A 16,322-nucleotide genomic window follows, 5' to 3' on the forward strand; every position below is an offset into this window, starting at 1 on the left:
CATGCCAGAACTTACTTTACTTGGTTTTCTGAGTTTTAAAAGATGTTCCTTTTTTGTATGCTTTTATAGTAGAGCTTTGGGAAATCTTTTCCTAGGTGGACATGTCAATTGCCCTTGCATCCATATGCTTGACTAATCCATTTGACAATGGTTAATTTTAAGGATCCTATGGTCCAAAAATTTGGTTTCTTTCTTTAGAAAAGGCCTTTTTTATATAAGTGAGTTTATAAACCGTTTTGGCATCCCTGGGGTTATTGCAGTCCCTTTCTTTGATGTATAAATCAGTCCGTTCTAGTTTCAGAAGATGCTGCTGTTTAAGATTTTTCAAAATCCTTTTTAATTATTTTTTTTTTTTTGTTGTCATTCATATTAATGCTAAAAATATGAACTTTGCAGTATACCCAGGATAGCTCTGTGGATCATTTCATGGTATATTTTATCTGCAGTATATAGGATGCAGTGACCAAGTGCGCATGCGCACGAAACGTATCTGCATTTGACCTAGATCGCACAACTCTTGTCTTTTATGTGTGCTGAGCCTACTTTATGATATTAATCATTGGAAATAAACTTTGAGTATTTTTTTTTTTACCCCTGCCGTGGACATTATCTGTGAGCTGCAGAGCACTTATTTTTTTTATTTATTTTTTCTGGATTTCTATATTTTTATCTCGTGTGGTCTTTTTTTGTTTGGGTTTTTTTTTTTCGTCTTTTTTTCTTGGGTAAGACTTTAACCTTGGTTACATACCATTATGTTATCTGTGTCTAGAGGATCTAGGAGTTTTATTCCTCGGGACTTGAAGTGTGGTGGAAAATAAGTATTTTAATTGCCATTTTTGTTTCACAATTTTGTTTACAATTTCTAGATTTCCCAGAGCTGCTTGGAAGTGTAGCGTTTTAAATAAAGCCAAACAATCTAAGAAACTGTATTCCTCTCACAAATAGCTTGAACTTTCAATCCAGATTCTATTCTGGTAGATGGTAGGTTATTCCTTTCTTAACCCCTTAATGACCACAACACTTTTCCATTTTCTGTCCGTTTGGGACCAAGGCTATTTTTACATTTTTGCGGTGTTTGTGTTTAGCTGTAATTTTCCTCTTACTCATTTACTGTACCCACACATATTATATACCGTTTTTCTCGCCACTAAATGGACTTTCTAAAGATACCATTATTTTCATCATATCTTATAATTTACTATAAAAAAAAATATAAAATATGAGGAAAAATTGAAAAAAAACACACTTTTTCTAACTTTGACCCCCAAAATCTGTTACATATCTACAACCACCAAAAAACACCCATGCTAAATAGTTTCAAAATTTTGTCCTGAGTTTAGAAATACCCAATGTTTACATGTTCTTTGCTTTTTTTGCAAGTTATAGGGCCATAAATACAAGTAGCACTTTGCTATTTCCAAACCACTTTTTTACAAAATTAGCGCTAGTTACATTAGAACACTAATATCTTTCAGGAATCCCTGAATATCCCTTGACATGTATATATTTTTTTTTTTTAGTAGACATCCCAAAGTATTGATCTAGGACAATTTTGGTATATTTCATACCACCATTTCACCGCCAAATTCGATCAAATACAAAAAATCGTTCACTTTTTCACAAATTTTTTCACAAACTTTTGGTTTCTCACTGAAATTATTTACAAACAACTTGTGCAATTATGGCATAAATGGTTGTAAATTCTTCTCTGGGATCCCCTTTGTTCAGAAATAGCAGACATATATGGCTTTGGCGTTGCTTTTTGGTAATTAGAAGGCCGCTAAATGCCACTGCGCACCACAAGTGTATTATGCCCAGCAGTTAAGGGGTTAATTAGGGAGCTTTTAGGGAGCTTGTAGGGTTAATTTTAGCTTTAGTGTAGTATAGTAGACAACCCCAAGTATTGATCTAGGCACATTTTGGTATATTTCATGCCACCATTTCACCGCCAAATGCGATCAAATTGAAAAAAAAGTTAAATTTTTCACAATTTTAGGTTTCTCACTGAAATAATTTACAAACAGCTTGTGCAATTATGGCACAAATGGTTGTAAATACTTGTCTGGGATCCCCTTTGTTCAGAAATAGCAGACATATATGACTTTGGCGTTGCTTTCTGGTAATTAGAAGGCCGCTAAATCCTGCTGCGCCTCACACGTGTATTCTGGCTAGCAGTGAAGGGGTTAATTAGGGAGTTTGTAGGGAGCTTGCAGGATTAATTTTAGCTTTAGTGTAGAGATCAGCCTCCCACCTGACACATCCCACCCCCTGATCCCTCCCAAACAGCTCCCTTCCCTCCCCCACCCCACAATTGTCCCCGCCATCTTAAGTTTTTTTTTTAGCATATTTACATATGCTAGGGTGTAGGATCCCCCCCCTTAGCCCCCAACCTCCCTGATCCCCCCAAAAACCGCTCTCTGACCATCCCCTCTGCCTCATTGGGGGCCATCTTGGGTACTGGCAGCTGTCTGCCAGTACCCAGTTTGCAAAAAAAAAGGGCTTTTTTTATATTTATTTGGCTTTTTTCTGTAGTGTAGCTTCCCCCCCCACACAGACAAACCCCCACCACCTTGCTGATCTTTTTTTTTTTAAAAAAAATATTAAGGCATTTAAACATTTTTATTAACACATTTTCTGTAGTGTAGCGGTTCCCACCCGCTCCCTCCCCGTGCACGCCCCCGCCCTCCCGTGCGCGCGTCCGTGCGCGCCCCCGCTCATCCCCGCCCACGATCCCGCCCCCCCTGCACATAACCAGGGCCATCGATGGCCGCCTCCCGGTCCGGCTCCCACCCACCAACGCAGGGAACCACCGATCTCCGGTGCAGAGAGGGCCACAGAGTGGCTCTCTCTGCACCGGATGGCTTAAAAAAGTTATTGCAGGATGCCTCCATATCGAGGCATCACTGCAATAACCGGAAAGCAGCTGGAAGCGAGCAGGATCGCTTCCAGCTGCTTTCCAAACAGAGGACGTGCAGGGTATGTTCTCAGGCATTAACTGCCTTTTTTTTGAGGACGTACCCTGCACGTCCTCGGTCGTTAAGGGGTTAAAGATCCTAGTCACAGTATGTCCAGAATCTCTGGATTCTAATTTATAATTGCCTATGGTTACAATCTCGGATTCAGGTCAACAAAACATATTTTGGATCTCAAATCTTTGATATGTTTCTCAGAGTACCTTCTTTTAAGATGGATTCTGTTTGGCCCTTTTCAACCTAGTTAATCATGGTTCAGGTATGTTCTCAATAGATTTTAAGGATGTTTTCCTTCATAATACTATCCTACAGGACCACCATCAGTTCCTAAATCTTGTTATTATTGACAAATTTTCTGTTTGTGGACTTTACATGGAAACTTTATTTCTCAGTTATGAGTTTTATTTTTGAGTCATTGTAGATCATACCTGTGACTTTTTCTTGTGGCTCAATGCAGATCCAAGTTCAAACAGCTTGTTAATTCTTCCATGATTTGCTCTGTTTTTTTTTTTTGGGGGGGGGGGTTAATGGTTTCACCATCAGTTATTTTTCCCCTTTGTATGCCCTAAATCAGCCTTTTTGTTTTGGCTTGCTAATTCCTAGTTCAGAGATCTCATTCTATTTTCTCAGTAATCCTTTTAGACTTTTCTATCAAACCATGTTTGTTCTATTAATTTTATATTTCACTCCTGTCTTCTGGGGGCGTTCTTTATCTGTCCCCCAGTGGACTATAATTTCTACCGATGCCAGGCTCTTGAGTTAAGATTGCAGTCTGGAAGTTGAGGTAGAGCACAAGAAGTCTATTTCCTCAGGAGGCAAGGTTACCAATAAATAGCTACAAAGTTCTTGCAATCTTCTTTGTTCTCAGACTTGGCTTTTTTTAAATGAGACAGTGGCATAATTTGATTAGGAATCTAGAGGTTCCCCTTCAAAAATAGATGAAGGAAATTACTTTCAATTTGACTTGCTCTGCGTACTGTGCTCTTTCTGCGTTTTTTTTTTTTTAGCCCATAAATAAACTTTTGTGAGGTCGATTGTTTCAGTTTATAGTTTCTTGTTCTGAGGGAAGGGGTTCTCGTTCAAGGCTTTTTTTTCGACCTGTTGCTGAGATGTCTCTTGTTTAAGCCTCTCTTTTCCAGATTTGCCAGAGCCAGGGAAATGTATTCCTATCTTCTATGGCTCCTGTAGCTATTTGTCATTTCATCTAGCTTTCCTTTTTCTTCCTTCATAGGCATAGTTGATATCTAGTGATCTGATTGCTCCAGCTTGATCATGCACGTCTGGTTATGCAGTCCTAGATTGGATGTCCAGTTTTCCTATTTGGCTTTTTCCACTGTATCAATATTCTTCAATTCTTACAAAAAATGTAGTCAAGAACCTTTGTGCTTCTCTAATCTTCCTCCTTTTATTTATTTATTTATTTATTTATTTATTTATTTATTTTTAAATATAGATCTAGTCACAGTAAAGTCTAATAGTTAGACATTTTCCCTTATTGAGATCCTTAGTGGTTTTAAGAGCTTTACAAACTCTTCTTTTAAACCTATGAATGGTTGAAAAGATAGATAACCCCTTTACTACCCATTCCCCAGCTTTGCACAACCAACATTGTCATATTAATATCTTTTGAAAAACTCTAAATCTCTGCCTGCTTCTAAGTCCCTGCAGGTCACCTTTATCGAAGTGCATTTTATTAACTTTTCACAGCATAACAGTGCTATTTAATGTGTCGCATAGATAACACTGTGCTAACTCCTGTGGAGTTATTTATGAGTCAGCACTGATTTGGCAAAAATGCAAGTCTGTTAATAGCACTGAGATAATGGGGGCTGTCTGCAGAGGCTTAGATACAAGGTTATCGGGTAAAAAGTGTATTAATATAACAGTGCTAAAGGGATTATCTTTCTAATCAATAAAACCTCTGGAGTAGACTGTCCCTTTGTTTGAAGGCGGCACTGCAGAAAGCAGCATCCAGAATTAGAGCTTGAGGGATGGAATATTGGGGGGAAAAGCAAGTAAGTCAAGCTACAAAAGGAACAGCGTTCGGCTTAATGTGAAAGTGATTCCTCATCTTATTTTCTTTTAGAATTTTTTTTTTCTTTGAATTGTTAGCATTTATGGTTAATTTTAATTAAATATGGCTTTTTTTTTTTTTTTTTTTTTTTTTTTTGTTGTAATTAGGTGCCTGCCTTTTTCCCACCCGTTTGCTCATGGCTTCCACTGGATATTGGATCCCAGGAGTTTCAGCACCTTATGAAAGAAAACAAAATTAATGATAAATTTAATGGTGGTGAGAGTCCACAGGACACTTCCTCTTATTTTTCCAATTGGCATCTGTTTAGTATGAACCTCATTTAGCCGCCTTTGTCCTTTCCTAATTCGGTTTTCTCCTTTTTCTCGGCTATATGTTAGACTGAGATCAAGGGATTAAAAGCTTGTGATATTTTTGGGTATCTTTGCTGCCTCCTAGTGGTCAGAAGTTGAGTTCCCAGGAATAATGGCTTATGGACTCTACCAATTATGAAAGAAATTCATTTCTCAGGTAAGCATACATTTTTGTTTTTATATGCTTGTTGAAAAGAACTAGATGGCTAAACCAATAAAAACAAGCTTTCAAGATGAATAGAATTTATAATTCAATTTAGTTTTCATTGTTTTTCATCTTAAGTATCCAATATGCAGGTGGGGGGGTGAGCTGATGTTAGATTCTTACTCTGTCATCTGGTTCTCTCACAGCTATCAGCGCCTTCTGCTGCATGCAGTTTGTCAATACATGGACCTGGTCTCTGCTAGTAAGAACATAGGAGCTGGTAATGGGAAGGGGAGGAAAGATGTGGGTAGTGGGGATTTGTAGTGGTTATTTATATTGTTTGCAAACTCTTAAAAGGACAGTCTACTCCAACATTATTGTTCAAAAAGATAGATAATCCCTTTATTACCCATTCCGCAGTTTTGCACAGACACCATGGTTATATTAATACACTTTTCTCTTCTTAAGTGTAGTCAGTCCACGGGTCATCCATTACTTATGGGATTATATCTCCTTCCCAACAGGAAGTTGCAAGAGGATCACCCAACAGAGCTGCTACATAGCTCCTCCCCTCACATGTCATATCCAGTCATTCTCTTGCACTCAACTAGATAGGTCGTTGTGAGAGGTCTGTGGTGTTTTTTAAAACTTAGTTTATTTCTTCAATCAAAAGTTTGTTATTTTAAATGGCACCGGAGTGTGCTGTTTGTTCTCAGGCAGTATTAGAAGAAGAATCTGCCTGCGTTTTCTATGATCTTAGCAGACGTAACTAAGATCCACTGGCTGTTTCTCGCTCATTCTGAGGAGTGAGGTAACTTCAGAAAGGGGAATAGCATGCGGGGCCCCCCTGCAAACGAGGTATGTGCAGTACATTATTTTTCTAAGGAATGGAATTGACTAGAAAATACTGCTGATACCAATGTAATGTAAGTACAGCCTTAAATGCAGTGGTAGCGACTGGTATTAGGCTGATGAGTGTACATGCACTGAAGTATTTTTCTAGGGAATGGAATTTGTCTAAGAAAATACTGTTAATACTGAGGTAATGCATGAGGCTTAACTGCAGTAAAAGCGACTGGTAGCAGGCTTATTAATAACACTTCATAATCTTTAAAATGTTCAAAACGTTTACTGGCATGTTAATCGTTTTTTGTGAGGTACTTGGTAATAAAACTTATTGGGGCATGATTTTTCCACATGGCTAACGTTTATTTTTGCATAGAAACAGTTAACTGAGATTTCCCACTGGTGTAATATGAGTGGGAGGGGCCTATTTTAGCGCTTTTTTTGCGCAGTAAAAATTCAGTCACAGTCTTCCTACTTCATCCTCCATGATCCAGGACATCTATAGAGAGCTCAGGGGTCTTCAAAATTCATTTTGAGGGAGGTAATCAGTCACAGCAGACCTGTGACAGTGTGTTTGACTGTGATAAAAACGTTATTTGTTAAATTGATATCCGTTTTTGGGTATTAAGGGGTTAGTCATCCATTTGCTGGTGGGTGCAATCCTTTGCTAACTTAATACATATACTGTGAAAATTTGGTTGCTATAACTAATTTGGTTCATTGTTATTTCAACTGTGACAGTTTTTTGTGCTTCTTAAAGGCGCAGTAGCGTTTTTTTATATTGCTTGTAAATTTATTTGAAATTATTATCCAAGCTTGCTAGTCTCATTGCTAGTCTGTTTAAACATGTCTGACACAGATGAATCTATTTGTTCACTATGTTTGAAGGCCAATGTGGAGCCCCATAGAAATTTGTGTACTCAATGCATTGATGTCACTTTAAATAAAAGTCAATCTTTACATGTAAAGAAATTATCACCAGACAACGAGGGGGAAGTTATGTCGACTAACTCTCCTCACGTGTCAGTACCTTCGCCTCCCGCTCAGGAGGTGCGTGATATTGTGGCGCCAAGTACATCAGAGAGGCCCATACAAATCACTTTGCAAGACATGGCTACTGTTATGACAGAAGTATTATCTAAATTGCCATAATTAAGAGGCAAGCGCGATAGCTCAGGGTTAAGGACAGAGCGCGCTGATGATGGGAGAGCCATGTCCAATACTGCGTCACAATTTGCAGAACATGAGGACGGAGAGCTTCATTCTGTGGGTGACGGATCTGATCCAGGGAGACTGGATTCAGAGATTTCTAATTTTAAATTTAAGCTTGAGAACCTCCGCGTACTGCTAGGGGAGGTATTAGCGGCTCTGAATGATTGTAACACGGTTGCAATTCCAGAGAAATTATGTAGGCTGGATAGATACTATGCGGTACCGGTGTTTACTGACGTTTTTCCTATACCTAAGAGGCTTACAGAGATTATTTGCAAGGAGTGGGATAGGCCCGGTGTGCCCTTTCCCCCCCCCCCCTTCCTATATTTAGGAAAATGTTTCCAATAGACGCCACCACACGGGACTTATGGCAGACGGTCCCTAAGGTGGAGGGAGCAGTTTCTACTTTAGCTAAGCGTACCACTATCCCGGTGGAGGATAGTTGTGCTTTTTCAGATCCAATGGATAAAAAATTAGAAGGTTACCTTAAGAAAATGTTTGTTCAACAAGGTTTTATCTTACAGCCCCTTGCATGCATTGCGCCTGTCACTGCTGCTGCAGCATTCTGGTTTGAGTCTCTGGAAGAGGCCATTCGCACAGCTCCATTGGATGAGATTATGAACAAGCTTAAAGCACTTAAGCTAGCTAACGCTTTTGTTTCTGATGCTGTTGTACATTTAACCAAACTAACGGCTAAGAACTCTGGATTCGCCATCCAAGCGCGCAGAACGCTATGGCTTAAATCATGGTCAGCTGATGTGACTTCTAAATCTAAATTGCTTAATATTCCTTTCAAAGGGCAGACCTTATTCGGGCCCGGCTTGAAAGAAATTATTGCTGACATTACTGGAGGTAAGGGTCATACTCTTCCTCAGGACAAGGCCAAATCAAAGGCCAAACAGTCTAATTTTCGTGCCTTTCGTAACTTCAAGACAGAAGCAGCATCAACTTCCTACGCTCCAAAACAGGAAGGAACTGTTGCTCGTTACAGACAGGGCTGGAAAGCTAACCAGTCCTGGAACAAGGGCAAGCAGGCCAGAAAACCTACTTCTGCCCCTAAGACAGCATGAAGAGAGGGCCCCCTATCCGGAAACGGATCTAGTGGGGGGCAGACTATCTCTCTTCGCCCAGGCTTGGGCAAGAGATGTCCAGGATCCCTGGGCGTTTAAGATCATATCTCAGGGATACCTTCTGGCCTTCAAAGCTTCTCCTCCACAAGGGAGATTTCATCTTTCAAGGTTATCAGCAAACCAAATAAAGAAAGAGGCGTTTCTACGCTGTGTACAAGACCTCTTATTAATGGGGGTGATCCACCCAGTTCCGCAGACGGAACAAGGGCAAGGATTTTACTCAAATCTGTTTGTGGTCCCCAAGAAAGAGGGAACCTTCAGACCAATTTTGGACCTAAAAATCTTAAATTCCTAAGAGTTCCATCATTCAAAATGGAAACTATTCGAACCATCCTACCCATGATCCAAGAGGGTCAATACATGACCACAGTGGACTTAAAGGATGCCTACCTTCACATACCGATTCACAAAGATCATTATCGGTACCTAAGATTTGCCTTCCTAGACAGGCATTACCAGTTTGTAGCTCTTCCCTTCGGGTTAGCTACGGCCCCGAGAATTTTTACAAAGGTTCTGGGCTCTCTTTTGGCGGTACTAAGACCGCGAGGCATAGCGGTGGCTCCGTATCTAGACGACATTCTGATACAAGCGTCAATTTTTCAAATTGCCAAGTCTCCTACAGAGATAGTTCTGGCATTTCTGAGGTCGCATGGGTGGAAGGTGAACGTGGAAAGGAGTTCTCTATTACCACTCACAAGGGTTCCCTTCCTAGGGACTCTTATAGATTCTATAGAGATGAAAATTTACCTGACGGAGTCCAGGTTATTAAAGCTTCAAAATACTTGCCGTGCCCTTCATTCCATTCCACACCCGTCAGTAGCTCAGTGCATGGAAGTAATCGGCTTAATGGTAGCGGCAATGGACATAGTACCATTTGCGCGCCTGCATCTCAGACCACTGCAATTGTGCATGCTCAGTCAGTGGAATGGGGATTACTCAGATTTGTCCCCTCTACTAAATCTGGATCAAGAGACCAGAGATTCTCTTCTATGGTGGCTTTCTCGGTCCCATCTGTCCAAGGGGATGACCTTTCGCAGGCCAGATTGGACGATTGTAACAACAGATGCCAGCCTTCTAGGTTGGGGCGCAGTCTGGAATTCCCTGAAGGCTCAGGGATCATGGACTCAGGAGGAGAAACTCCTCCCAATAAATATTCTGGAGTTAAGAGCAATATTCAATGCTCTTCTAGCTTGGCCTCAGTTAGCAACTCTGAGGTTCATCTGATTTCAGTCGGACAACATCACGACTGTGGCTTACATCAACCATCAAGGGGGAACCAGGAGTTCCCTAGCGATGTTGGAAGTCTCAAAGATAATTCGCTGGGCAGAGTCCCACTCTTGCCACCTGTCAGCGATCTACATCCCAGGCGTGGAGAACTGGGAGGCGGACTTTCTAAGTCGCCAGACTTTTCATCCGGGGGAGTGGGAACTTCATCCGGAGGTCTTCGCTCAACTGATTCATCGTTAGGGCAAACCAGATCTGGATCTCATGGCGTCTCGCCAGAACACCAAGCTTCCTTATTACGGATCCAGATCCAGGGACCCGGGAGCGGTGCTGATAGATGCTCTGACAGCTCCTTGGGTCTTCAACATGGCTTATGTGTTTCCACCATTTCCGATGCTGCCTCGACTGATTGCCAAGATCAAACAGGAGAGAGCATCAGTGATTTTGATAGCGCCTGCGTGGCCACGCAGGACCTGGTATGCAGACCTAGTGGACATGTCATCCTTTCCACCATGGTCTCTGCCTCTGAGGCAGGACCTTCTAATTCAGGGTCCTTTCAACCATCCAAATCTAATTTCTCTGAGACTGACTGCATGGAGATTGAACGCTTGATTCTATCAAAGCGTGGCTTCTCGGAGTCGGTTATTGATACCTTAATACAGGCTCGGAAACCTGTTACCAGAAAAATTTACCATAAGATATGGCGTAAATATTGATATTGGTGCGAATCCAAGAGTTACTCATGGAGTAAGGTTAGGATTCCTAGGATATTGTCTTTTCTACAAGAGGGTTTAGAAAAGGGCTTATCTGCTAGTTCGTTAAAGGGACAGATTTCGGCTCTGTCTATTCTACACAAACGTCTGGCAGAAGTTCCAGATGTTCAGGCTTTTTGTCAGGCTATGGCTAGGATTAAGCCTGTGTTTAAGACTGTTGCTCCGCCGTGGAGCTTAAACTTGGTTCTTAAAGTTCTTCAAGGAGTTCCGTTTGAACCCCTTCATTCCATTGATATTAAACTTTTATCTTGGAAAGTTCTGTTTTTGATGGCTATTTCCTCGGCTCGAAGAGTCTTGGAGTTATCTGCCTTACATTGTGATTCTCCTTATCTGATTTTCCATTCAGACAAGGTAGTTCTGCGTACTAAACCTGGGTTTTTACCTAAGGTAGTTTCTAACAAGAATATCAATCAAAAGATTGTTGTTCCATCTTTGTGTCCTAACCCTTCTTCAAAGAAAGAACGACTTTTGCATAATCTGGACGTAGTCCGTGCCCTGAAGTTCTATTTGCAGGCAACTAAAGATTTTCGTCAAACTTCTTCTCTGTTTGTCGTTTACTCTGGACAGAGGAGAGGTCAAAAGGCTTCGGCTACCTCTCTCTCTTTTTGGCTTCGTAGCATAATACGTTTAGCCTATGAGACTGCTGGACAGCAGCCTCCTGAAAGAATTACAGCTCATTCCACTAGAGCTGTGGCTTCCACCTGGGCCTTTAAGAATGAGGCCTCTGTTGAACAGATTTGCAAGGCTGCAACTTGGTCTTCACTTCACACTTTTTCGAAAATTTTACAAATTTGACACTTTTGCTTCTTCGGAGGCTATTTTTGGGAGAAAGGTTCTACAGGCAGTGGTTCCTTCTGTTTAATGTTCCTGCCTTGTCCCTCCCATCATCCGTGTACTTTAGCTTTGGTATTGGTATCCCATAAGTAATGGATGACCCGTGGACTGACTACACTTAACAAGAGAAAACATAATTTATGTTTACCTGATAAATTTATTTCTCTTGTAGTGTAGTCAGTCCACGGCCCGCCTTGTCTTTTTAAGGCAGATCTAAATTCTAATTAAAACTCCAGTCACCACTGCACCCTATGGTTCCTCCTTTCTCGTCTTGTTTCGGTCGAATGACTGGATATGACATGTGAGGGGAGGAGCTATGTAGCAGCTCTGCTTGGGTGATCCTCTTGCAACTTCCTGTTGGGAAGGAGATATAATCCCATAAGTAATGGATGACCCGTGGACTGACTACACTACAAGAGAAATAAATTTATCAGGTAAGCATAAATTATGTTTTTACCTCCTGATTATCTAAGCCTCGTCTGACAGCCCGTTTATCACATGGCTAGTTATCTATTGACTTCCATTTTAGCCTGTTAGTGCTGTGCCCTGCACATCTCCACAGGAGAGAGCACAATGTTATCTAAATGGCCCGCATGGATTTTAGCAGTCTCTTGTGAAAAGCTAATTAAAAAAGCATGTGATAAGAAGCTGTAGTGGCTTAGAAATTTAGAAGTTTTAAATGTAATAAATCAAATTAATATAACAATGTTGGTTGTGCAAAGCTGGGGCATGGGTAGTAAAGGCATTATCTATCTTTTTAAAAAAATGACAATTTTGATGTTGACTGTCCCTTTAACCCAATCACATTTAATGCATGTATATAGAATTTAAATGTTTAAGGTCATTGTGTCAGGATCTGACTGATGAAGTAAGCTACCTATCCTGAATACATGAATTCTCACATTTAGTTACCTATCGTTATAGGTATTTACATGTCCTATTTTTTGTGATGTCATCTAATCCACTATCCAACACAATGCCACCCTTTCTGAAAAAAAAATTAGTTTTGGTATTTTTTTTTAAATACCTTATCTCTGAGTGGCACAGTGTGCTAGATTAGTGGAGGTAATTTGGCAAATTGTCCCTCATCTGTATATGGTATTGTCAAACTATAAAATACAGAACAAAAACCCCTATGACATTGCAATTAAATATTACATCACAACTTCATTTGAATAGAGTAGGTGTAGTAAAAGGGACATGAAACCCAACATTTTTTTCTTACATGAGTCAGAGCATACAATTTTACAACTTTCTAAGTTTACTTCTTTTCTTTTAACTTCTATTCTCATATTCGCTTCATTCTTTTGTTAGCCTTTGTTGAAGGATCGGCAATGCACTACTGGGAGCTAGCCGAACACATTGGCCAATGACATGAGACATATGTGCATCTACCAATTGGCAGCTAGCTCCTGGTAGTGCATTGCTGGCTCCTGAGCCTGCTTGGATAACAAGATAACAAAGCAAATTTGATAATAGACGTAACTGTCCTCAAAGTTTAATTTTTGACTTCACTGTACCTTCATGAAGGGTTTGTTAAAATGCAAAACTTAAATTAAAAATAGAGGTCAACATTCTAAGTTCTATGATCAAGAGAGCATGCAAAAAAAAAAAAAAAAATCCCACCTTCTCTTGGTAGCCTTTGCTGAACCGTTTTTCCTTTCCATGAGAGCATACTGTGGTAAGCTCAGAGCATGCTTGTAGTATTATAAACATTGCTGCTGTATGGTGCTCAAGTCAACTTCCTGAGTCTGCCTCAGTATACTCTCATGGAAAGGAAATTCGTTTTAACAAATAGCAAGAGAGAGGTATATTTGATAATGGAAGTAAATTGGAATTTATTTTATTTAATTGCACACTGTCTGAATCATTCAACTTTCATTTTGGCTACCATGTCCCTTTAACGAACAGTTAAAGGGACATAAAACCCCAAAATGTGTGTTTTTTTTTTCTTTCAGGTTAGTGCATGTAATTTTAATCAACTTTCCAATTTATTTAACCTGATTTCAAATGTATTCATCTAGCTCCCAGTAGTACATTGCTGATCCTCCAAGAAAGGATACCAAAAGAATGAAGCAAATTGATAATAGAAGTAAATTGGAAAGTTGTTTACAAATGTATTTTCTATCTGAATCATTAAAGAAACAATTTTGGGTTTTATGTTCCTTTTTTAAATGTCTGTTATTTTACGCCTCCACTGCAAGGTTGCCTACCTTTTTGAGAGAAGAGTCTGAAAAGAACAAGTAATTATCTGGTTAACCGGCCATTATAGTCTGAAAAATACATTAAACGGACAGGAAATCCCATGATTCAGATAGAACATACAATTTTAAATAGCTTTCCTATTTACTTCTATTATCAGCAACTAGCTCCCGGTAGTATAGGATATGTGCATATACTTTTTCAACAAGGGATACCAAAGGAACAAACCACATTTAAAAATAGAAGTGAATAAAATGACATGCTGTATCTGAATCATGCAAGTCTAATTTTGACTTTCTTATCCCTTAGAGCATGTAATATTTTTTTTGACTGTCAACCCTGCACTACTGTGTGTTTAACCCTTCAGTGCTCTGCATGTCCCAAGCAGAAACTACCGCTGATCCAATCGGCAGCACCAGTTATACAGCTGGGCAGTGCTCTGTGGGTCCCAAGCGGTATTTCATCTGTGTTTAACCCCTTTGCGGGGGGTAAACATACAGTAGTGCAGGGTTGATTAGTCTTGAAAAATAACATGCTCTAATTCGTTAACAACATTTAAACTATTTTGGCCTTTTAACTGTACTACCTGTAAACTTTGAAGAACATAAGCAATAATTTAAGGGGACATTATAGTGAAAAACGTATGTTCTCAAATTCATTGGAGCATGTAATTCTGCACTATTCATCTATGAACTATTTGTTTTAAGTCTGCAATGGGGGTTCAGACTTGCACTACAATGTCCCTTTTAAACCAAAACAGGGTAATGCACAAATTGAAATAAATACTATTACAGTATATTCAATTACTTATGTTTTTTATTTCTCAGTTTGTAAAATATCCCTCTCTATTTTGCTATTTTTTCTTTCTCTGCAGGTTTAGATTTAAAGGGCAAACGCCAGATGCGTGTCATGAATAAGCACAGCGAGTTCTGCCGCCCAGAGCTGCTTCTCTCTTCCTACCTCCAGCTGAGATGCTGACCCTCCCAAAAGCCACGTTTTGAGGGCTCTATTTATATATAAGAATTTTTAGCAGCCTCAATGGCTTAATGTCATTCTTAGCATCACTATGTGGATTATGTATCTGCTCTGCAATCATATTTTCTGTCCATAGAACACTAGACGGGGGTGACTTTGCCATAGAATAATTTCTGTGACATGCCGCTGGTAAAATCAATGAGAGATTGCATAGCTGTACGGTAATGATGTGTGGGTGTTTTGGGACAGAAAATAGACTGCATTAAAAATGCACAAAAGATGTGTTTATATTATTGTACATATTTTAATGTTTATGGTATGTAAGCAGGTAAACAAAGAAAAAACCTGAACTTTATTTTACTTTTCACTTTAGAATATACATTATTAACTAAAGTTTGTCACCTAATGTTGCAAAGTTATACTCTGCAATGCTTTATGAAATTTGCTAATTTTACACTATTGGCTTTTCAGAATCTCATCACCTCTTAAAATATCTAGTGGTTTTAAGAATCCAACAAACATAGCACTTAATATGACTGGCAAAATGTGCCAGTGTATGTGGGTTTTATGGTCTGTATACGTCTTACTCTCTATTTACCACAAGTTGGTATTTTGGTCCACCCCCAATTGAAATGAGTCACATTTATTCACATAGTATTTAATGAATCATTTATTTAATTAGCCCCTTTATCTATCTAGCTCAGTATTCTTGGTTTGCATGCTTACAGTAATCACATCCATCATCTTAGCTTTATCTCTGTCAATAAAGACGTTTTACTGTTCATTTGCATTCGCTTAAACCTTTATACGAAGAGTGGCTTTATGGGATTGTGATTATATTTTTAATATGTAATAAACAGTCTGATGTTTCTTGTATCCAAGTGCTAAGTTTATCAGTGATGGTTGGTTTGTACACACGTTTGTGTAATTGTGTACTATGGCTGAGCTCTCTTTAAGCATATTAAATATGTTTTTGCATGGGAAAAGGGTTGTTAATGATGTTTTGATTATGAATAAACTTCACATCTGCAGGAAATTGTGTAATATAGGTTCACTGGCTGATGAGGACAACTCACACAGTTCTGACTTGACACACCTTAAAGTGTTGTTCTGTTTTGTTTTTTTCCTAAGGAACATCTGTATTTCAAATAAATACAATCTAATCCATATTACATTGTTGTCTTTTGGATTCAACAAAAACATACTTTAAATGAACACAAAATGTCTTGTAAATTGCATGACATTTTGAAGTAATATAATTAATATAGCATGTAAGTGTGCACATTTTTCTAAATGCATTAAAACCAAGAAAACTACTTCTTCACTTATCTTATTTGAAGAAGCCAGTCCTGTTACTATAGTAGAACTGACTAGCCACTTATTTTGTTTCTGAAAAACAATGTAACTTTCACTGTTATCTTATCACTTTTGATGCCAGTTAGGGACAGATATGTAAAAATGTTAGGCTTTCACAGTGTGTGCTTTGATTTCTCAGAATTGGAAAAAAATACAGTAATTTTCATAGTTGCTCCAATGAAATTGCTGAGTTAACTAATAGTTGCTAGTGTTCTGCCTCCCATGAAGGTTGACACCATTTTTTTTACGACAGATGGTAAATTCAGCA

At 39.2% G+C, this 16,322-nt stretch overlaps 1 protein-coding gene across 2 annotated transcripts in view; it reads left to right on the forward strand.

The window, feature by feature from the left end:
• The window catches only part of R3HDM4 (R3H domain containing 4), a 100,272-nt gene extending 84,405 nt beyond the window's left edge, over window positions 1–15,867 (forward strand). The window contains exons 7-8 of one of the 2 annotated variants that reach the window (XM_053702825.1): window positions 5,709–5,764; window positions 14,598–15,867. In XM_053702825.1, the coding sequence (XP_053558800.1) occupies window positions 5,709–5,764; window positions 14,598–14,701 (160 nt within the window). In that variant the 3' untranslated portion in view covers window positions 14,702–15,867. The remainder of the gene's footprint in view (window positions 1–5,708; window positions 5,765–14,597) is intronic. The other variant, XM_053702826.1, reaches the window with a different exon arrangement.
• Window positions 15,868–16,322: the final 455 nt, after the last annotated feature.

Source organism: Bombina bombina, chromosome 2 (genome assembly GCF_027579735.1).
Source record: "Bombina bombina isolate aBomBom1 chromosome 2, aBomBom1.pri, whole genome shotgun sequence".
Lineage (NCBI taxonomy): Eukaryota > Metazoa > Chordata > Amphibia > Anura > Bombinatoridae > Bombina > Bombina bombina.